Source organism: Zootoca vivipara, chromosome 14, assembly GCF_963506605.1.
Source record: "Zootoca vivipara chromosome 14, rZooViv1.1, whole genome shotgun sequence".
In the NCBI taxonomy this organism is placed as follows: domain Eukaryota; kingdom Metazoa; phylum Chordata; class Lepidosauria; order Squamata; family Lacertidae; genus Zootoca; species Zootoca vivipara.
In genome coordinates this window covers 24,376,780-24,400,504 of record NC_083289.1, presented here as the reverse complement: position 1 = coordinate 24,400,504, position 23,725 = coordinate 24,376,780, and the positions used below count along the sequence as shown (strand labels likewise).

General features: G+C 45.0%; 1 protein-coding gene across 1 annotated transcript in view; it reads left to right on the top strand.

The window, feature by feature from the left end:
• The window catches only part of SV2B (synaptic vesicle glycoprotein 2B), a 70,873-nt gene that overhangs the window by 42,309 nt on the left and 4,839 nt on the right, over nt 1-23,725 (top strand). The window contains exons 3-10 of the mRNA XM_035132182.2: nt 11,209-11,389; nt 12,855-13,006; nt 14,535-14,668; nt 15,750-15,839; nt 16,965-17,075; nt 18,380-18,468; nt 20,065-20,229; nt 22,340-22,473. Of these exons, the coding sequence (XP_034988073.2) occupies nt 11,209-11,389; nt 12,855-13,006; nt 14,535-14,668; nt 15,750-15,839; nt 16,965-17,075; nt 18,380-18,468; nt 20,065-20,229; nt 22,340-22,473 (1,056 nt within the window). The remainder of the gene's footprint in view (nt 1-11,208; nt 11,390-12,854; nt 13,007-14,534; nt 14,669-15,749; nt 15,840-16,964; nt 17,076-18,379; nt 18,469-20,064; nt 20,230-22,339; nt 22,474-23,725) is intronic.

The following is a 23,725-nucleotide window of genomic DNA, read 5'->3' as shown; positions in this document are numbered from 1 at the left end:
GCTCAGGACCTGCTTGAGCGTGTCCGTGCTGTTTTAATCAGATTGCAGGATGCGGGGCTTAAGCTTAAAAAGGAGAAGTGTGTTTTTGGGGTGCCCAAAGTCGATTTTTTAGGGTACGAGATTGATGCAGCTGGCATTCACCCCACAGCAGCCAAAACAAGGGCCATTGCGGAGGCCCCTCGGCCAGGGAACAAAACAGAACTTCAGGCCTTCTTAGGCCTTCTCAACTTTTACCACACCTTTCTCCCTCATAAGGCGACCATTGCGGAGCCCCTCCACAGATTGTTAGAAAAAAAAAGTAGTTGGTGTTGGACCCAGGTCCATCAGAGGGCTTTTGATGCGCTTAGGGGTATGCTTTCGAACCGGAGTGTTCTCACCCATTTTGACGAGTCCAAGCCACTGGTGTTGGCATGTGACGCATCACAGTATGGTCTGGGGGCCGTCCTTAGTCACAGGGACCCTGACGGGATAGAGAGGCCAATTTCGTTTTACTCACGGACTCTGTCCGATACAGAGCGCAACTATGCTCAAATAGACAAGGAGGCTCTGGCCATTGTGGCAGGTGTTAAAAAATTCCATGATTATGTCTATGGTCGGCCTTTTACCATTCAGACTGATCACAAGCCCCTGCTAGGGTTGTTCGTCCCTCACAAACAGACTCCTCAGATGCTCTCTCCTCGCATGCTACGTTGGTCCATATTTTTAAATGGGTATCAGTATGAGTTGTGTCATGTAAAGGGTACACATCTATGCCATGCGGATGCCCTAAGCCGTTTGCCCTTGCCCCATATTTCCGACAGGGACCCTGCACCTGCTGAGTGTGTCATGATGCTAGAGGCGCTGCCGGGCCCTCCGGTCAAGGCCCCCGAAATTGCCACCCGAACAATGAGAGACCCCGTCCTTGCCCGTGTCCTTGCTTGGGTGGGGAGGGGATGGCCAGAGGGTCCCCAGCCAGAGTGTTTCAGGGCATTCAAAACCAGGCAGCATGAGCTCTCCCTGCACCGGGGGTGTCTGCTGTGGGGGGACAGAGTGATTATTCCAGAACCCCTCAGGAACAGGGTGCTGGGCACGCTCCACATGGGGCACCCAGGTATGGTCCGAATGAAATCCTTGGCTAGGTGCTATGTGTGGTGGCCTGGAATGGACCAGGACATTGAGAAATGGGTACGAACATGCACCTCATGTCAGGAGGTGAGACCTGATGTACCAAGGGCACCAGTCCACTGGTGGGAGCAGGCACGGACTCCCTGGAGCCGTCTGCACATTGACTTTGCGGGACCCCACCAAGGGAAAGTATTCCTGGTAGTAGTGGATGCCTACTCAAAGTGGTTGGAAGTGGCAGTAGTTCCCAGCATGACCTCCGCTGCGGTCATTCAGGTGTTGAGGCAGCTGTTCGCAACCCACGGTCTGCCTGAGACTATCGTGTCGGATAATGGAATGGCCTTTGTATCTCAGGAGTTTAAGGCATTCCTGGCAGACAACTTCATTAGGGGGGCAACGTCGGCCCCGTTCCACCCATCGTCTAATGGACAGGCAGAGCGGATGGTACGGACGGCAAAAGAGGCTATCGCTCGCCTGCTGGAGGGGGACTGGGCAGCCCGAATTGCCCGGATGCTATTTTTGCAGCATGCCACGCCCTGCACTGTCACGGGCAAGTCACCCGCTGAACTATTGATGGGCCGTCGGTTGGTCACCATCATGGACTTTGTACACCCGGACAAAAACCCGTCCCGTCCTGCTCGAGCTCAGCCAGAGCCCGAAAGGGACACCACACGCTACCTCACCCCAGAAGAGCTAGTCTGGGTACGAAACTACGCCAGAGGTCCGGCATGGGTGCCAGGTGTTGTCACCCGTGCCAGTGGTCCAGTCTCGTATTTCGTTACGCTGGACGACGGTCGAGTGATGCGACGCCATATAGACCAGCTGCGTCGGCGTGCCCCCAACAGTACCCAAAGTGATGGGAACTCGGCCGACCTAGAGGAAACACTGCCTGACACCGAATCCCTGCAGCCTCCTACCCAGGCCAGTTCCAGCGATTTGGAAATGCCTCCACCAGAAGGTAGCAGCATCCCCGCTTCCTCAGAGATGCTGCCCCCAGCCAGGGATGTGTCTCCACCGCCCATCCTGCCTGCAACACCACCGTCACCCCAAGTTCCGGTGCAGCAGACTCCAGCCACTCCTGTTCCTAGGAGGCCCCAGCGGAACCGCCGGCCACCTAATTACTTGAGGGACTTTGAGTGCTTCGCGCACTAGGAGGGAAGGGGTGTTATGTATTGGTTTAATCTGTGTTCATGAGTTTCTCTGCTAGTCCTGTAACTACCTTTCCCGCTCCTGGGCGATTCAAATGGGTGTGGGGACAGTTGCTATTGGTTAACTTGTTAGCACAATTTGGATCCTCACTCTGATAGGTTCCCGCCAAAATCTAAATGTATCCTTTCCCCAACCCCTGCTCCTGAGAGTATAAAAGGAGCTCACCCTTTCCCTCCAGTCAGTCAAGATTCCTACTGCAATAAAGAAGACTGTTCTTGTTATACTTGACTCCTAGCAGTTCCTTGCTAGTATGCTGAATCACTTCTGAGCTGACTTCACGAAGAGCTGAAATCACACTCACAACATAACAATTCTGGTCACCTCACTTTATAAAGGATCTTGTAGACGAGGACAAGGTTCAGAAAAAGTCAACCAAAATGATGAAGGGGATGGAGCCACTCCCCTATGAGGAAAGGTTGCAGAATTTCAGACTTTTTAGTTTAAAGAAAATGCAAAGGATGGGTGACATGATAGAAGTTTATCTAATTAGGCATGGAGGAAGTACAGTATCTATCTATCATCTATCTATATCTATCTATCATCAAGCTATCATCTATAATCACCCTCCCTCATAAGGCTAGATCTCATGGACATCCAAGGAAGCTGAATGTTGGGAGATTCAGGACAGATAAAAGGACATATTTATTCACACAATGCATAGTTGAACTATGGAATTCACTCCCACAGAAGGCAGCAATGGCCACTGGCTTGAATGGCTTTAAAAGAGGATTGGACAAATTGATGGAGGTTAAGGTCACTATGCTCTGCCTCCATGACTGGACGCAATAATAATTCTGAATACTAGTTGCTGGAAGCCGCAGGAGGTGTACTTGTGCTTGGGTCCTGCTTGTGGGTTTCCCGTTAGGGCATCTAGTTGGCCACTGTGAGAACAGGATGCTGGATTAGAGGGGCCATTGGCTTGATCCAACAGGTTCTTAAGTTCTTATGAGATGAGTTGCAAGATAAAGAAAGGACATTCACAAACACCATTTGGCCACCTCAAATGTTAGATAAATACCACGAAACATCAAACCCCACCACTGATAATTTCACATTTTCTCTCTCTTCACCTTTGATAATGTTTGATTGCCATTTCCTGTTCCATTAATTGATGGAGAATGGTGAGGGATGAAGATGGGATTTTCAGCATAGCAGTGCTGGAAAAAAACAGAGCAGGCAATAGCAGATTCAGGATAGCCCATCCCTATTAATTTATATTGGATTTAAAGTGACTTAAGTGGCTGGTTTAAGCGTAGATGCTGTTCTCAGCCAGCTTGGAAGAAGTTCCCCTGCATTTTGCAAGAGGCAGCTGCCCTCCCCCCATCCAGGCTTCTGGCACAGAATCAAATGATGAAGAATGAACCCAGGCTTAGATAGAATAATTAGTCATTTCAGTGTGCCTGGACAGCATGAGTGGGGGAGAAAACCTGGATTATAGAAATAACATTCCTCCAGAAATCTGCCCTGTTCTGTTCCCACCCACCTTGAAATTTTAAATGATGCAAGTGCTTTAGGCTATGCCTGGCTAGGGAGATTTTCATAACTGATATATATGGCCGTATTTTGAATAAATAACAGATTGGGTCCTGAACTTGGGTTGCTGGCCTCAAGGGCATATAACTAACACAAATCTATTTGTAGAGGTGATAGTCAGTGTACTAGGGGCTATGTGTGTTTTCATGTATTCCATTTTATTTATGTGAAACATTTTTTATCTTGCTCTTCTTATGTTTGTGACATACCGATGTCCCGACATCAGCACGCATGAGGCCAGGACATCTGGAGGAGCAGGGGGTAGAGACAAATGCAGCAGCCACATGGCTCAATAGCCTGCAGCTCCTCTTTCACCTCCTCTTGGTGCTACCACCAGCAAGAGGGTGTTCCGACCCTCCTTCCCCTCCATGGCAGAAGGAGGAGAAGGAGCCAGCTGCTGGAGGCATGCTGCACTCCCCCAGCCCCTACCCCCCAAAATATAGATACCTCTAAATCAGAGTTTCCCAAACTTGGGTCTCCAGCTGTTTTGGGACTACAACTCCCATCATCCCTAGCTAGTAGGACCAGTGGTCAGGGATGATGAAACCAGTTGGAGACCCAAGTTTGGGAAACCCTACTCTAGGAAGTTTTGGTGTTCATGCAAAAATGCATGTGATGTGAGGGAGGCAAGCTTGTTTTGAAATGTATCCATCATGCTCATGATCTAAATGAGAGAGGGGTTGAGAGGAGACTGAGGGATGTTAGTGAGAGGAAGAAAGGTTCTCGTCTTCATTCACCCACATGTCTACCAGGAAAAATAAGAGTAGAGAGAGATCAGAGTGCCAAATAGGGTCACTCAGGGGACCATGTGAAGGTGAAGATTTTCCAGTTGCTGACCTCTGAGATCATTAGAAGAGCATTGGCAGATCAGACCAAAGGCCCATTTAACCATCCAGATGCATTTAACCATCCAGATGCATTTGGGAAACCAATAAACAGGACAGGAGGACAACTACCATCTCCCTTTCTGCATGCGAAGCATGTGCTGAATCATAGAAGAACCAATCTCCTTTTAGGAACATACTTACACTGAATTGGACTACTGGTCCAACTAGGAATAGCCAACATGTTGTGGCACACCAGTTCCAACCATCCCTTAACAGTTGGAAGCCCAACAATACCTGGAGAGCACCAGATGTTGGTAAACGCCCCCCTCCCCCAGGAACAGTGGCTTTCCAGGTTTTCAGACAGCCCTATTTGGAGGTGTCAGGACTTGAACCTGGGACTTCAAGAACATGAGAAGAGCCATGCTGGATCAACCAAAGACCCATCTATTCTTGCATCCTATAATCACCAAGTGGCTGTGGGAAGCCCACAAGTAGGGGAAGGGGCTGGAGATTGCCCAAAAGACCCAGGCTCCCTAGACTATTCCCTGACAACAACCATGGACAGTATCCACACAGACTGCCAGGGAAGCACACTAGTGTTCGAATGAGCACATGTTCTTTTGTTAAAAGCAAAATGGATGGGTTGGCTCACTGGATCAGATACATTTGTGTGTGCTTCCGTTTTTAAGGAGCTTAGGATGAACAGCTGGGAAGTTGGATTTTCTCTGCAGAAAGCAATTTATCCAGCCTGGCCGTTCAGTTTTTAATCTGGGAGCAAGAGCTTGAACTCAGGCAGAATGCATGAACTTCCTTGATGGCGTCAGGTGATGCTTCTGTACAGCTCTTCCCCAGTCTGGTGCCCTCCAGATACTTTAGGCAACAGCTCCCAGCAGCTGTCTTAACTGAAAAAGGTGCTTCGCATAATTATATTTTGTGCAGGGCAGTTCACTGTTGACAGCGTTTGACAGAGTAGCACAAGCAATAGGCGTTTGTCTCTGCCCCAAGGAACTTACATTGTATTTTTCAACAGCAGGGGAGGGAGAAGAAGGAGGGGAAAGGATGAGGAAAAAGGGGTGAATTCTGCAAACTTTGGCTTAGTTTCATGTTGTGTGTGTAGGTGGAAAGCCTAAGGGGTTAAGCCAGAGGCATCACGCAAAGCAAACTGCAACAAACCAAGGGAGACAAACCTCTGGACTTCCAGAGATTGTTGGACCCCAACTCCCATCAGCCCCAGCCAGGATGGCTAATTTTCAGGGACTATGGCATCTGGAGTTTAACATCTGGAGCAGGCATCCCCAAATTTCGGCTCTCCAGATGTTTTGGATTACAATTCCCATCTTCCCCGACCACTGGTCCTGTTAGCTAGGGATCATGGGAGTTGTAGGCCAAAACATCTAGAGGGCCGCAGTTTGGGGATGCCTGGTCTGGAGGATACCAGTGTCCCCACCCACCCAGTAAACATTATAACAGCCCTGATCAGTGGGCCACTATTCCCATATTGGATAGGGGTTGGGGAAGAGGTTGAGCGATCGAACTTTAGCATGTAAACATGAGAAGAGCCTGGCTGCTGCATCAGACCAAGGACCCATCTAATCTGGCATCCTGTTTTCACAGCGGCCAACCAGATGCCTGAATGGGAAGCCTGCGAGCAGGACCCAAACCCCATGCAGTTCCAAGCAGCTGATAATGTGAGGCACACTGCTTCTGAAAATGAGGAAACACAGCTCTGATAGCTCGTAGCCCTTGATAGCTTCATCCCCCATGAATCCCACACCAAGTCAGACCATTGATCTATTGATGTGGCTTGTGGACTTCCCACATGCATCTGGTTGGCCACTGTGAGAACAGGATGCTGACCCATTGGACTGACCCAGCAGGCTTATGTTCTTAAGCTCTGCATCGTCTACCAGAACAGACCTGAGGTCATAGTCCTTTCACAGAAAATGCCTCACCTGGCTATCTTTTATCATTTTAGCAGCCTAATTTATGAGGGAATCATTGAACTGTAGAATTGGAAGGGATCCTGAGGGTCATCTAGCCTAGCAATGCAGGAATCTTTTGCCCAATGTGGGTCTCGAAGCCATGACCTTGAGGTTAAGAGTCTCATGCGCTAATGACTGAGCTATCCCAACAGTCCCAGGAAGAAAGCGACTTTGTTGTTACTGTTGCTAAACAACTGGTGTTGGAAGCCAGTTTGTTGCAAATCTAGCAGACTTCTACTAGGACATCCCAACCTGACTTCTGCCCCACCCCTGTCTCAAAAAGACATTCAAGAAGCACCAAACGGCAATGATGGTCGGCCACTTCAATAGGAAGAGAGACAAGTGGCAGATGGCATCCCTCCAAGGGCTGAATTTAGCTTGAGCGTTGCCAATTGCCAACCCCCAGGGCCCAATAATCCATACAGTGATCAGGACCCTTTGATGCATACTGCTTACAAACCAGCTGTGAATTGGGTTTCAAGATCTCATTGCAGAGTACACTCTGTAATGGATGTGTTTGCGCGTGTGTCATCTATAGTTGCATGCATGATCAATCCATTGAATAACAATCCCCTTGGAAAAAAAGTGGAATAATGAATAAATGAAAGGCAACTGCAGCCGGCTTGCTGCCAACATCCTGAAAAGCTTAAATACTGTGTGATTCACTCTGAAGGGATTTGCTTACATTCTTATTGGGAGAAATTATAGTATTTATGGATTCCTCCAAGGTCTGATTACCATGAGCTTTAAAGGCTTTAGTTATAAAATCACCCACTGTTTCTCTTATATATTATTATTATTGTGCTGCATTGCTTTTTAATTTAGCAAAGCGTTTTTGGGTTTGAATTTTCGACTAGTCATGAGAACTGAATTCGTTCCAAAGCCAGCATTTGATGCAGAGCCAGGGTGGGCAACATCCAGCCAAACCTGACCCTCCAGGCCTCCCCATTTGGCCCACGATGCATCAGAAAACACCAGATGTGGAGCGGGTAGCAGTGTGGCTGCAGAAAACATGATTGAGCTCCTCGCCTCCACCCCACACATTACCTGATGCACAGGCTGTTCATTCCTGCTCTGTTCGGGTGCACCAGCAAGCTCCTGCTGGAAACTGGCTGACATGTATGAATGCTGAAGAAAACAGGATTGTCCCATCCCACCCCCTGCAAATCAGCAGGTGTGCAGGGAGTTCAATCCTGCTTGGTTTGGGCACACCACCCTATTCCTGCTGGGAGCTGCCAGGCATACCCACACCCTGCAGAAATCAGGCTGGAATTGCAACTGATCCATGGGGAGTTCAATGGAACTAGTGCTGAAGAAGTGTGCAGGCACACAAAAGCTCATACCTATGACAATCCTCTCTAAGGATTTTTTTTATTTTTTGTTTTTATTCATGGGGAGTTCAATGGAACTAGTGCAGTATAGGCAAATCCCATTTACGCAGGGGTTATGTTCCAAGGCATTGCATGTTTAATAATAACAATAACAACAATTCCTTCAGATACACTGAAACATTTCAGTGTATCTGAAGAAGGGTGCATGCACACGAAAGCTCATAGCAATAACAAACTTAGTTGGTCTCTAAGGTGCTACTGGAAATAATTTTTTATTTGGTTTTGACTACGGCAGACCAACATGGCTACCTACCTGTAACTAGAATAATAATTTATTATTTATACCCTGCCCATCTGGCTGGGTTTCCCCAGCCACTCTGGGCAGCTCCCAATAGAATATTAAAAACACAATAAAACATCAAACATGAAAAACTTCCCTAAACAGGGCTGCCTTTAAGGTAAATCATGTATATTTGAAACACCATTGAAAAAGGCTGCAAAAACCCCGTTTCGCCCCCCCCCCAGCCCTGTTTCTACCCTTTTTGTGACATTTTCGGGTCACTTCCATTTTTTGTATGATGCACATGTGTGCAGTCACACACATCTTGAACGAGTATAAATGGGGAGGGGGGTTTGCCTGAACCTCACCACCCAGGGCCAATGTTGAAAGGTGAGTGGGTGGGCTACCTATCAATCACCTGACATCATTATAATGTCAGAGGATTGGCAGACGAGTGTTCTTGCCCACCTGTCAATGCTGGACCACCAGGCTGGAGGAGATCAGGATTTGGCCCACCGGGAATTGCTCACCCACTTCACATTCATGGGTATCTTTATAGACATGAGGACTAGCTGCTTGCTGTAAAAGAAGGAAGGAAGATGTGATTGCTGGGAAGCTGAATTTTGCCCCCATTCCTACAGTCTGCCCCCCCCCCCTTAGCACTCTTTCCAAAATCCAGGATCTAATAGGGAAGTGCTGAAGGAAGGAACTTGGTAATCTTTCCGAGCACCTGATTCAACATTAATATTTCCTCCCCTCTCCAGGATCCATCAGAAACACGTAAAATTATTGCTTGCCGTCCAGTCACAGAATCTTCACAGAGACATGTTAGCATCCCTTTCTAAATTCCTACCTCCTGGTTTTCAACATTACTGAACTCTCTTCCCCTGCTGATCTTTCTGCAGCACCAGTTGCACTGGGATGAGTTAGCAGGGCTAAGATGCCAAACACCTGCCCCCATAACTGGTGGCACGTACAGAGGACACGTGAGCCCTTAAGCTGCTTAGGCTGCCTGAGGCTCATGGCATTTCTGATCTCTCTGAGTGTAGCAACAACTAGTCAGGCAAGGAGTTGCTGATGACTCAGCTCGCAGCGCCCTCTAATGGGCACCTAATCTTACTCAGAGCTGAGATGAACTCAGGCTGAAAGTCTATCTATGCAGTTAACACTTGGGCCAAAGGAGAAATGTGATTTTTGTTTGCATTCACACTTCTCAAACCAATACACAGACTGAAACACAGCCGTCCTTTGAAATTAGCAGCTCTCTGTGTTTGGAAATGCTGTTCTCCAGGACTCCAGCCAGTGGGTACAAAAATGCACGCAGCATGGGATATCTGTGAAAAACAACATACCCCAAAATGCATTATGTTAGGGGAAATTGCTTGTAAAAATGGGCACATTAGCTAAAATGCATACGAAGTGGCAAATGAGGGGAAATTTGCATTGAAATGTGATGAATTTTTGTAAGAATTCAGAAGGGAAAAAGCAAATGGCTGCAGAAATGGAGATAATTGAAATTGACAGATCCATCCCTATGTGAGCCTTGGCACCACTACAATCACTAGGACATACACAGGCCCACTCCTAGTCATACACACATCTCATTGGGCTTTTCAGACTTTCTGCATGAATTCTCAGGTTCCCCAGAATGCTTCATCAGTCTGGAAGTCCAGTCCCTTATAAACACGTGAAGCCTCCTTATATTGTTTGAGGCCATTTGCCCATTAAATGTGGCACTTCTATTTTTTGCAGTTCACAACAGCCTGCAGTTCATGGCAGCCTTGGGTGGGTGCAGAGTCTTGCAACATAACAGCCTTTTTACCCAGGATTCCCATATTCTGGGAACTTCTGCATGCAAAGCAGAGATAGGAAGATGCTTTCAGCATGAGGGCCACTTCCCCTGGCAGGCAACTTCCCAGGTAGGCAACATGTCAGTGATAGGTGGGGAAAGAGGCAAAAGGGGGTGGAGCAGTGAATGCATACCCTACAACCATCAAATTTCTCCCTCAAGGGGCAGATTTATGCTTCCCCACAACACACACAAACACCCTGCCCTAGCTGGACCTCCCCCCCAAGTCCATTTTCTCCCTTCCACTCTACACCTTCCTTTGCAGGCCTGCTCTGACTATTTTGGCTTCTTTCGGTTTCTCATTTTTTCCAGTCTTAAATTCTGCATTGCTTTACTTATTATTTTTTAAGTGTGCATTTTCATGCAATTTTTTCATTGTATCTAAATTTGCATAATATATTTGCATTTTTGCAAGCAATTTCTGCCTAATATTTATGCAACACCATTATCACTAATACACTGCTGTGCATCTCCCCCTAACATGAACTGTTTTGCATGCAGTTTGGGGAGCTGGAGGACTACCTTGCAAACTCCAGAATTTCAAGAGATAGCTATATTGCTTTGGTTAGATACAAATTAAGTCATTTTCCTCTTTCGTGTGTATAATTTTTATTAAATTTCCTGATTTACAATTTAAAATATTCATCTAAACAACCTTAAAGTATCGGTGACTTACCTTCTTCTCTTTCCATGGTTCATTTTTCATACCATAAATCCCTGCATATTTTACATAAACTGAACCATTCAGTATTCCATTATTACATCCATCAAAACTTGTTTACACTGTTGAATTTATCTTAATGCTGCCAACATTTTCAAGTCTACACAATTCCCCCCCATATATTCAATAAACATTTTACAATCTTCTTTAAACATACGTTCTTCTTATTCTCTTATTCTATATGCAAATTAAGTCATTTCCCAATAATGTGCCAACAAATAAATGTCTCCCTTATCCATATATCTGGACCAACATGGCTACATATATCTGATTTTTGTCTTGTTTTGCTTTGCTTTGTCTGGAATGAAGTAGGTTCACTTCTTATTTTAAAAAAATAAAAATAAAACCTCCCCCTTGTCTTTGTTTCTCCCCCAGGACTGATTGTCTACCTGGGCATGATGCTGGGGGCTATTATGTGGGGTGGCCTGGCAGACAAACTGGGCCGGAAGAAATGCCTCATCCTGTCTCTCTCCATCAATGCATCTTTTGCGTTCCTGTCCTCGTTTGTACAGGGATATGGATTCTTCCTCTTCTGTCGCCTTATCTCTGGTTTCGGGTAAGCAACGCAGCGCCCAGCTTGGAAAAAAAGGCCAGCTTGCATTAACGAATAGGTCTCTGCATCAGATTGGCCTGAATCTCAAAACTGAATCAGGCCCATTTTGTGGCATTTGGATATTGGCTGGGTTGGGAGGCAATAGCATTTGATTGCCCTGGGTTGGGCTTCCTGGAGCAATCTGGGGCTGTCAATGGGTGGGCCATTGGGCAGGAAAAAGGCAGGCAACAGTGGAATGCGCTGGGCAAGCAGAGTCAAGCAGGAGGGAAGCAGATCCCTGCAGCCAGCAGAATTGAATCCTCCTTCACCCTGCTGGTCCAGACAAGCCATTTATTGATCACTCATTCTGATTTGCTTGTGAGAAGGCTGGGTTGCATTAAGCCATTGTTGTCTCACACTTTCCAGGACATTTCCATATCACTTCCTGATTTTTTTTTATTCATGGAAGTGGCACGAATCATCTTGAATTGTGCAACTTGAATTTGCTGGTATGGGATTGAATTCCCCACCCCAACAAAATAGCATCTGGGGTCTAGGCTCCAATGCTAGTCTTGCATTTATGTTTGTATGAATTTTTAGTTTATATTTATTACTACATTACACACACACACACACACACACACACACACACACACACACTATATGTATATATTACTACTACCTTTATGTTCCACCTTTCTTGCAAGTAGCTCAAGAAGGGATATGTGGTCCACTCCTTCCCCATTTTTGTAGACCAAGAACATTCTACCCACCAGGATAGGCTTGCCTAAATAAAAATGTTTTTAGCAGGCAACATAAAGAGTACAGTGAAGGCACCTGTCTGACATCAATAGAATCACAGAATTGTAGAGTCGGAAGGGACCCTGAGGGTCATCTAGTACAACCCCCTGTAATGCAGGAATATTTTGCCAAGTGTGGGACTCAAACCCACAACCCTGAGATGCAGAGTCTCATGCTATACCGACTGTGCTATATATTAATCATTCTAGGTGGGGGGTTCCAAAGGGTAGGTGCTGCCACAATTTCTTGCAAATGTAGAGTGAGCATTACATGGCGCCTCTAACAATGCCAGTCCCAGCGGACAAGTGGGCATATATAAGGTAATACAACCAGGTAAACTAGAGTTGCCATATTTCAAAAAGTGAAAATCCGGACCCCCAAGGTTTCAGACTGCTGTATTCTGGCTGTGTCCAGGAAATTTCGGGCATATGGAAGCCCTAGGTCAGGCATTCCCAAACTGCGACCCTCCAGATGTTTTGGCCTACAACTCCCATGATCCCTAGCTAACAGGACCAGTGGTTGGGGAAGATGGGAATTGTAGTCCAAAACATCTGGAGGGCCGAAGTTTGGGGATGCCTGCCCTAGGTAAACTGACCTGAAGCTATTCAGGGCTGAATGTATTAACAGTAACACTTTGGCCTGGTTTTTATTCTCCCTGCCTGTTCTCCCACCTCACCTGCATCCTCAGAATTGGAGGGACTCTCCCCATTGTCTTTGCCTATTTCTCTGAATTCCTGTCTCGTGAGAAGAGAGGGGAGCATCTGAGCTGGCTCTGCATGTTCTGGATGATTGGAGCCCTCTACGCCTCCATCATGGCCTGGAGCATCATCCCGCATTACGGTAATCACCTCTGGATTCAATCGGCACCTCAGGCCTTTATCCACGTGTGGCATTCAGGCTAAGGATTTGCTGGCTGTCTATACAGCAATGCTCCCTTCCGCCTGGTAGGACTGGGAGGTGGGGCCAGAACTTAGCAAGGCCTTGGTCTAGGAATGCTTATACTGAGTCAGATCACTGGCTGATGGGAGTTAAGCCAATGACACATCAAGGACACCACATAGCCTGATCTAGCTCAATATTGCCTTCTCTGGCTGGCAGCAGCTGTCCAGGGTCTCAGTCCCTAGCCCTACTCCCTGAGGTGCTCTTCACTGAAGATACCGAGGATAAGGAATGGCCAGATCTATCTATTTCCAGTCCACCTTACTTTTGCATTATTATTTTTTAAAAAAACCCACAATTCCATTCCATTTCTGTGTTAATCTGCATTCTTAAAAACAGATTTCCCTCAATGTACATCTTTAACGATGTGCTTTGATATATTTTTACATGGGCATGTTCTCCAAAACAGTTGCATCGAAGCGCCTGTTTTGGCACACAAAGACTATTAAGAAGAGGGTCGTTATGTTTGGGGAAGTGCAGAATTGGGAAGGCAACTATTTCCCCAAGAAGGGCGGATTAGGCCATTTAGTATCTTATCAAGGAGGAATCCCTTGCATTTGCAAAGGCTGGCTTTCTAGATAGCTAACTTCACACATTAGTCCATGGGATGAAGTCATTTGGTACAGGAATTCAAAAGGTCAAATCCCTCAAATTCAAATCCCTGAATACCGAAGTTCCGATTCAAACATTAGTCCAGGAGTTGCAGATCAGGACATTTTGTATAGGAATTTGCATCCCTCCAGCATCCCTGTTGAGGCACCTTCACTACCTGGAACATCAGGTGTGCCATCTGGGAATGTTGGAGAATTCTGATGAAAACAGGAAAAAAGAGGACATTGTTGGTGTTTGTATATTTGTCCCCATGTCCAGGATTCCAGAATGCAAATTGACCCATTGGTATTTGCTGTCAATTGGTTGCTTTCCATCAGCAAATGATATGCAACTGATTATACCGCCCCCCCACCCCAAATTTGCATTGTGTTTCCCTTGCATTGAAATGAATGTGGTGGAATTGCGGCATGGCCAGGTACAGTGGTACCTCTACTTACGAATAACTCTACTTACGAATGTTTCTACTTACGAATGGAGCTCCGTCCGCCATCTTGGATGCGGTTTAGATAGGATTTTTTCTACTTACGAATTTTTAGATAGGGTTGCTTCGACTTACGATTTTTTTGACTTACGAATGTGCATTCGGAATGCATTAAATTCGTAAGTAGAGGTACCACTGTAATTTACATAATTTATTACATAAATCACGTAAGTCACATAAATATGCCACAGTGTGCAGTTTGACAAATAATGCAGCTGATGGAGGAAGACAAACTGCAGTAGAACGGAAACATGACTGGATGGGGCAAATTCAGGGTGGAAAGGGAAACAATGTCTTCTTCCATCCCTCGCTGTAGCCCCTTTCCTTTGCTTACAGGATGGGGTTTCAGTATGGGGACCAGCTACCACTTCCACAGCTGGAGAGTTTTCGTGGTTGTCTGCTCTCTGCCCTGCATCGCATCTCTGATTGCCCTGAAGTTCATGCCAGAAAGCCCACGGTTTTTGCTAGAGGTAAGAACACATGTCTGAGAAAACAGACCTTTGCATTGTGCAGATTCTTCTAGAGGATATGCCATAAGCAAAATAAACCAAAGGGATTGGGATTTGTTTGACACAGGCTGCAACACCTAATGCATTTGCTCAGGCCTGGGAGCAGTGGCTCGTTCTCAGCGCTCTTTGGAATATTGGTCAGTACAGGATTTTGAGCTTACCATATCATTGCAAGGCAGCCAGCAGCAGGCCCCATTGAATGCAAGAGGACTTGTTTTTGAGTACATATCCTTTAGATTGCACTGTTAATTGTGTAATTGCATTTTTAAGTAAAAAAAAAGGTCTAGAAACTTGCGTAGAGTTTCTCAGGATGCTGCATTCTGTGGCTAAGGTGAGAATGGGGAACCCTTCTCACATTATGTGGCATAAATCAGGGAAAACTTTCCGTATCATCACTTTATCTCCCTGCCAAGTTTTGCCTGCTATGCATTTTGTGTTGATGCTAAAGGTCCAGGTGTGAAACCATCCAGAAGACAGCAACTCTGCTGTCCATTATGTTATAAAACAACATGCTCAATGTTGAACAACAGCGTTGGGGAGCTCCTTTTCACCCCAAGGACAACATTCCATTCTGGTTAACCTTCTGAGGGCCACATGACACTGGTGGGCAGGGCCCAGAGGTAAAAGTGAATGCTATTTTTACCTTTCTACAGTCAGCTGGTTTCTGTACACACTCACAAACCCCTCTCCACTCAGGCAAGCAAGAGGCATTATCAGAATTCAAGGACTGGTTCCAGCTAGGCAAAAATGCTCAGGGTGTGGGAAGAGGGTGTGTGGCTTAGGGAGAGTTTCAGGGGCCACATAGAGAGGCCTGCAGGGCCACATTCAGCCCCCAGGCCAGAGAGACCCCACTCACATTGTACAGGTATTCTCTGGCAGAATTCAGAACTTCTGCCCTTGGCTAGGACATCTTCCCACTGCGGTTAAACCCATGTGACTTCCGATGGAGCCATAGTGTAACTGGAGAGAAAGAGCCTGGGATCTTAAAAACACTTTCTGAAGGAAGTGGTCTTTCTGACATCCTTCGCTTTGGCCTTTCCAGATAGGCAAGCACGATGAAGCCTGGATGATCCTCAAGCAAGTCCACGACACCAACATGAGGGCCAAAGGCGAGCCAGAGAGGGTGTTTACGGTAAGCATGCTTTCTTCCTAGGAATGCACTTCCCCTCAATAGGAGACTTTGGTCAAAGATTCAAAACCTAATTGGGTTTTTTATATACATTGCATAAAGCCCACAATCCACCTCTTTCTTCTCCCAAAGATTCAGTATGCAGATTCTAATTCAAGGCTATTTTCCAATTGGCAAACATGGTTGCCATCCAGGCAAGAAGAGCCTGTTCTCCTCCCTCTAGAGCAGCCTTCCCCAACCCAGATGTTTGGGGCTACAACTCCCATCAGCTCCAGCTAGGGATGGGCAAATCTGCCAATTTTGGCTTCTCATTTCTCCAGTCCTATGTTCCACATTTTGCCACATTTCCACATCATCCTTGCATACAGTATATTTTTTTTAAAAAGACCATGTGAAAATTCACCAGCATTTTAGTGCAAATTTCTCCTTTAGTGCATACATTCCCCCCCCCCATGCATTTTTGCCCAATATACACATTTCTGTAAAACAATTTCCCCCAATATAATGCATTTGTGTATGTTGCTTTCACCAAGATGTGCATTTTTGTACATGTTACTTGGCTAGCAAACTGCATTGCAAAATTCAGATATGTGCAAATTTCAAAAGATGGCTGTGTTTCAGTTTGTGTGTTTCTTTCAGAAGGTGAGAATTAGGGAGACCTGCCTTTAAATGTAAACTGAATCAGATTTCTCCCTCATTCCTAAACCCAGTCACTGCTGGGTTCAAAACACCTGGAGATGTTTCACCCCAAGTCAGAATATTGGTTCATCTAGCTCAGTATAGACTGACAGTGCCTCTCCAGGGTTTCAGAGAGAAGGCCTTCCTTGCCTACTTGGAGATGCCAGAAATTGAACCTTGAACCTTCTGCATGCAAAGCAGTCGCTCCACCCCTGAGCTATGCCCCTTCCCCATGTACAATTATTTGGGAATAAGCCTCCTTGTACACTGGGGGACTTGCTTCCAAGTAAACGTGTTCAGGATTGGAATGTGGAGGTGCTTATTCAGGTGGCGGTTGACTCAACCCTTTGTTGTGATGCTTCTGTGCAATTGCCTACAAGAACCAAGCTTAGTGTGGTTGCTGTGAAGTCAAGGGCTGAATATTTTGGCTTGTTTTTCTTGTTTATTCAGGTAGCCAACATTAAAACTCCAAAGCAGATAGACGAATTCATTGAAATACAGTGTTCTACTGGGAAGTGGTACCAGCGTTCTTTTGTTAGAGTGACAACCACCTTAAAACAGGTATGGGAGGGGGATGATGGCGGCACCTGAATGCACACAACAACCAGTAATGATTGATTGCCTGGATTTGTCATTGTGCTACCTGCCCATACAATGAGGGGTCATGGGGTTGCAACCTTTCCTGATTACATCTGGGTGCAGTACTTTAACCACCCAGCCTATTAATCAACAAACATTTGGTTTCATGTAAGGCTCTCAATTCAACACAGATTTTTAAGGGGATCAACCATCTGGCCTTTTTACCAAGCAATTAAATTGCATATAGATTATGTTAGATTATCAATTTTGGTAAATGTATCTTCCTGACATACTGAAATAAGTTTAAGTGTACATTGGAACACTGTCACTTGTTGTTAACTATATTTGTTAACTATAACTATATTTGTTGGAAGATCTTTAATACCATATTTAAGGCAAAGTACCCTAGGCTCTAAACCACAGAGCCAATCAGAAGGTTGGCGGTTCGAATCCCCATGACGGGGTGAGCTCCCGTTGCTCGGTCCCAGCTCCTACCAACCTAGCAGTTTGAAAGCACGTTCAAAGTTCAAGTAGATAAATAGGTACCACTTGAGCGGGAAGGTAAATGGTGTTTCTGTGCGCTGCTCTGGTTCGCCAGAAGTGGCTTTGTCATGCTGGCCACATGACCCGGAAGCTGTACTCTAGCTCCCTCAGCCAGTAAAGCAAGATGAGCGCCACAGCCCCAGAGTCGTCTGCGACTGGACCTAATGGTCAGGGGTCCCTTTACCTTTACCTTTACTCACCATGGAGTAAGTGCCACACTTTTTAACAACCAAAAAAGTTGTGCTGGTACTGAGTACCCTTGATTACCCCCTTAAAAGAAAAATAAAAAACACTGACTATCCTTGCTTTGCATACCCCATTTTTCCCATAAACAACAAACAAATAAACAACAGGGGTCCCTTTACCTTTACCTTTCATATTTATTTATTTAATGGTTCCCTCTTCCAGTGATACACCAGAACTTAATTGCCTCTGACAGTGGCCTCAATTTTAAATTATTTAAATTGCCCCATAGATTAATCAACTAAGCTTCAGTTGATTTATGCCATAGTGGGTTTTAAAGCAAATGTAGGATTTGAGATAAATAAATCCTGCTTCGCTGAATCTAGCCAGCTAGCTACAATGTAAAAACACTGAATGAAAATACTGATAATAAATTATTGGCCATTTCCACAAACAAACAGGTATTTGTTTTTCCTTTTTGGGGGTGATATAAGCTACATTAGAAGTTAGCCTTAGGACTTTTTCTGTAACTGATTCTTTGGACAACCCTTTTCTTTTAGGTTATGGACAATGTAATATACTGTTTGACAGCCCAGTACAGAATGAACACGCTTCTCCTGGCAATTGTGTGGTTCTCAATGGCCTTAAGGTATGTGTCTTGGAATTCACAAACCTGTTATTAACCAGAGAGTTGGAAGATGATTCAGTCCAACCCTGCAAGAAATCTCTTAGTACAGCATCCCTCATAGCATGTGCTAAAAACCTTAAATAAAGGAGGACCCACCACTTTCCAAGGCAGTCTGTTCTACTATTGTTACAAAGGAAACTACCTTATGGCAAATCACACCGTGGGTCCCTCTAGCTCAATATTGTCTACACTGGCAGTGGTTCTTCCAATTTTTAGAGATGACTCTTTTCCAACCCTCCCTGGAGATGGATATGATTGAACTTGGGCTGCCTGCAAGTCGACCAGGTGTTCTACCACTAAACTGCAGCTTATCCCACAAGCAGAGACTCCCAGGTTCCATCTCCAGCATCTCCTAGTAAGGCCGAAAAAGACTCCTGTCTGAAACCCTAGAAAGCCACTGGCAGCCAGTCTAGGGAATACTGAGCTTGAAGTACCAATGGTTTGACTTGGTATAAGGCAGTGTTTCTCAACCAGTGTGCCTCCAGATGTTTTGGGACTACAACTCCCATCATTCCTGACCACTGGTCTTGCTAGCTAGGGATGATGGGAGTTGTAGTTTCAAAACATCTGGAGGCACACTGGTTGAGAAACACTGGTATAAGGCAACTGGGTAAAGTCTGTCTGATACATTTCACCAGTCTTAGGAAAACCAATATTTGCTCCTTTTGATAGACTTTGCCTGTTTCCTCAGAGCAACAAACATTCAAATTAGAAATACAGGAAACTGCCTTATAACCTTTGCAAGGCTAAATAAGAGCAACAGGAACCTGCCCTGAACATTTCAGAGATAGTTTATTTCCCCACCATTATCTTTTGGGAAGGTTAGGAACTTAGGAAGCTGCCATATACTGAGTATTGATTGGCAGTGCCCCTCCTGGGTTTCAGGCAGACGTTTCTCCTGGATTGAACCTGGGACCTTCTGTATTCAAGGCAAATTCCATACTACTGAACTGCAGCCTTTCCCCCAAAGACCTTGGAACATAGAAATCTGCCTTATACCAGGTCGGACCCTTGGTCTGTCTAGTTCAGTACTGTCTACACAGACTGGCAGTGGTTCTCCAGGGGTTCAGGCAGAAACCCAGCCCTAGAATAGAAAAAAAAATCAGCAGGCATTTAAAAGTTGAAACAGAAGGCACCTGCTGAATCTCCACAAAACTGGGCTATTGACACAAGAGGCTCAGTTTCTTGTTGTTGTCAAATGAGACTTGTCAACTTGGGGGATGACCAATGTTGCTCCTGCAGATGACCTCAGCTGGGAGATAAGGGTTCAGGTGGTACACTGGACCGAAGTTATCGGTATTAATGCAAAGACCTTCAACCTGGATCAGTAGTAGATGGGCAGTCCGTGCAGATGTTTTAACAATGATGTCACCTATTATTGGACAGATGCCTCCATCAGCAATCTGGCCGCCACAATCTGCATCAGCTGGAGCTTCAGAACCAAGCCCAAGCACAGCCCCATAAACAGCGCATTGAAGCAATCCAGCCTCGGGGTTACCAAAGCATGGGTAGCAGTTGTCAGTTCTCTGTGTAACAGTTCTCTTCTTCCTCTTGCAGTTACTACGGCCTTATCGTCTGGTTCCCTGACATGATACGGTACTACCAAGAAGAAGTGTATAAGTCCCGCGAGAAAGTCTTCAATGGGGAATCAGTCAAGGATATCACCTTCAACTTCACCTTGGAAAACCAAATCCACCGGAATGGGACATATTTCAATGACAAGTGAGCCATCACACCCCACTTCACCAAAACAGACCCAAATGTTTGCTTATATGTGCAGCGTCCCGTGGGAGCTACTATCCCACTGATCCTGGCTGTGGCAGCATCTTGGAACATCCAGAGATGATGGAAGTCGCGTCATGATGGAGATCAGTGAGAGATTACCAGTGTGGTGCCCTTGAGCTCAAGGGCAGCCTCGAGGTTTTTCTCTGGTGCCCACAGTGATTCTGAGCCTCTTATCGCCCCTTTAGTCATGAGGCAGAGTGTGTGGCTACTTTTTCTCCCTGGGAAAATATAGAGAGCTGAAGGAGGAAGTGAGAAGGAGGACATACTTTCCCACTTCCTCTTTCAGCTCTATGTGCTTTTCAAGGCCCAGATCCTTTGGGGAAATGGTTTGTATATGCATACTTTCTGTCTGCCCCTCCTCTCTCTGTGTGTGTTTGTGTGTATGGGAGAGGGGGAGGGGGACAGGTGAGAGGAGTGACCAGAAGGGTTGCTGCCAGGTATTGATGGCTGGTGCTGATTGGGACGGGTAGGGTGGAAGACAGTGAGCCCAAGAATAGATGGAGCCAGAGCTAATGATGTGCAGAGCCCACTAAGTCTAGTTTCCCCCTCCATTCTCCTCCCTGCTGAGTTTTACAACCCCTGGGCTGGCTGTACATACGAAGGCTGGCAGATGGGAGTAGGCAGAGGTTGGTGGGGTAGTGCTCCATTTGCCCAAGTGGCTTGCTGAAAGAGTCACATCCATTGCTGTGCCTCCTTTTGCCTCTTGGCCGTCCATGTTTGCCTTTGTCTCTGCCAGTCGATGATCTGTGGCCCCTGGAAGGGTTCCATAGGAGAGAAGATGGCCCTTAAGCTTTCCTCCTTGTATGAGATAAAGAGTGACCCATAAACAACAGCAGCAACTGATGAAAATATTGTTTTTGCTAATTCAACATCTATGCTGGGAAATATGCTTGGGTATCTGTTATGACCTAAATGAATTAAATCACATGCTGATAAACTTTTCTGCTTTGGGCTTCAAGGAGCCATAATATTTTTAAAATCACCTTTGGACATACTGACATCCAGTGGTCACGTAAGGAAAGGCACATCTTGGGCCAGTTCCCACATTACTTTTTCTGAAACGTCATATTAAGGCACATATTGCAGCTGAAACCAGGGATGTAGAAATTTGCTTGGTTCTCATTTTTTTTTATGAGGATCAATCGGATTGGAAATTCCCAAACCCATATGCAAACCAACACACAGCACTCTTTTGAAAGTTGCACTACTCTGAACTTTGCAATGTAGTTTGCCGACCAAAGAATGCAGACAAAATGCATATATTAATGAAAGGTGCATGCAAAAATGTGTATAATTAGAGAAGAGAGTGTAGAAAAGGGTGCTCTATTGTGGAGGAATTGTTTGGACAAAAAAAAATCACACATACTTATTATTATTATTATTATTATTATTATTATTATTATTAAAAAATGTCCACATAAGAAGGCTCTGTCCATGTTCACTAACTGCGGTAACAAAAGAATATCACATTCTCTATCTTGGCTATATTTGGTTGCATCAGTTGTCCATCTTTTTTAAAATAATGTTTTTATTCTTATTTTTCATAATACAAGCAAGTAAACATCCACCTCATTGACAAGTTCTTCCCTGTTGGTAAGAATCAGGTGCAAGATAGTCGATCCCCTTGTTGCTTCTTACACCTTCTGGGAAATGAAATTGTCAGCAAGGCAATTGAGGAGTTTGTTGGGCCTTACATTCTTGGCAGACTTTGAGTTCCAGCTTTCCTGGCATCTGTTGGAACTCAAACCAATAATCAACAAGAGGGAAATCACACAGAGGTATACATAGATTCCAAACAGAGTCTTTCTTTCAACATATTCATTTTTGTTCACTGAAAGTATCCTCCCCTTAATGAGCCATGGGTTGTAAATGGTTTTGGAGTGAAGTTCAAAGTGTTTGCATATGAAACAAAGCTGAATTAGATTGCATCAAACTCACTGTCTTGGCGTCTGGCATCTTAAATTGTGTGTGTTTTTTTTTAAAAAAAGTTCAGGGATAGGAGCTTGCTTCAAATGAAGATGATGGTGAGTTATTTTCTGTGTTTCAGGTTCATCAAAATGAAGTTCCGAGATGTGACTTTTGAGGACTCTGTGTTTGAGGAATGCTACTTTGAAGATGTGACATCGAGCGAGACCTTTTTCAAGAACTGCACCATTATAAAAACTGTCTTCTTTAACACAGGTAATGCGGGAGAGTGTGTGTTTCTGTGTTGGCAGAGTGCACCTGCTGGCTTCTGTCTGTGTTTTCATTTATAGAAAAGCGGAATGAAGTGAAGAGATAAGACTGGGAAGAAATCATAATAATTTTGTGCAATTCACAATAACTTAAGCACCATTGTTTCCTGTTTATCAGGAATGGTATCTGGTCCTGCTGCTGCTTTTTGGGAATATTTTCTGAACAAGTTAGTAAGAGTGACTAGGCTTTCCATTCTTCAGATTTCAGATACTTCCTTTGGTCTCGTGAAGTTAGATGGGCGTGTGTTATATATATTTTTTCTTTTTTAAGCCAATCTGAGAAGAATTTTTTTAAGATTTTATTTAAATATTTAAATTTTCCAAAGAAAACGGCAATTAAAGGCAGTTCAGTACACGTTCAAACATAAAAATCCGATGTCCTTTTACAATTTCAATTGATACCTTCATCTCCCTCCCCCACCCACAGTGCTTCCCTCCACCCATGTGCAATCTTCTTTACCTACTATTCTATTTGTTATTGTTGCATTGCTAACTATATCATTTATCATGTCATTAATGTTACATTTTCTGTCTCCTTGCGGCTATTAAATTATAGCATTATAATTTCCAGACTCCAGCTCCAACTTTTTCCATTAACGCATTCCCACTCTTTCTTAAATGCTTGATTAGAGCATCCTTTGATTGATGCTGTTAATTTTGACATCTCTGCGAATTCAAACATTTTAGTCCTCCATTCTACTAATTCTGGTGTTTTATCAGTTTTCCAGTTTTTCGCCAATACAATTCTGGCTGCTGCGGTTGCGTAAAGGAATACATTCCTTTTATCCTTAGGGATGTCATTTGAAACTAAACCTAGTAAAAATGCCTCTGGTTTCTTCAAGACTGAACTCCTGAATATCTTTTTAAGCTCTTCATCAATCCAGAATTGTTTCACCATCCTGCATCCGCACCACATGTGTGTCATATCTTAAGGGCCTCCCCTCTGTAAATGATAATACGAGTCACTTTACTTACTTCCAAAAAACTCACATGTTGTTTGGGGGCCCTGCTGTGCGTTCTTCTGAATGGTTCACTAGACATCTGCTCCAAAGTCTAATAGGGGACACAGCCATGTCAGTGTGCATCACACCACGTAACAAAATTGTGTACTTTATTCTGGCATACTTTCCTGCCTTTTTTATGGGTGAATCATGGGACAGCAGAAGCCTGCTTATATGGAAAGGGTAGGGGAGTAGCAA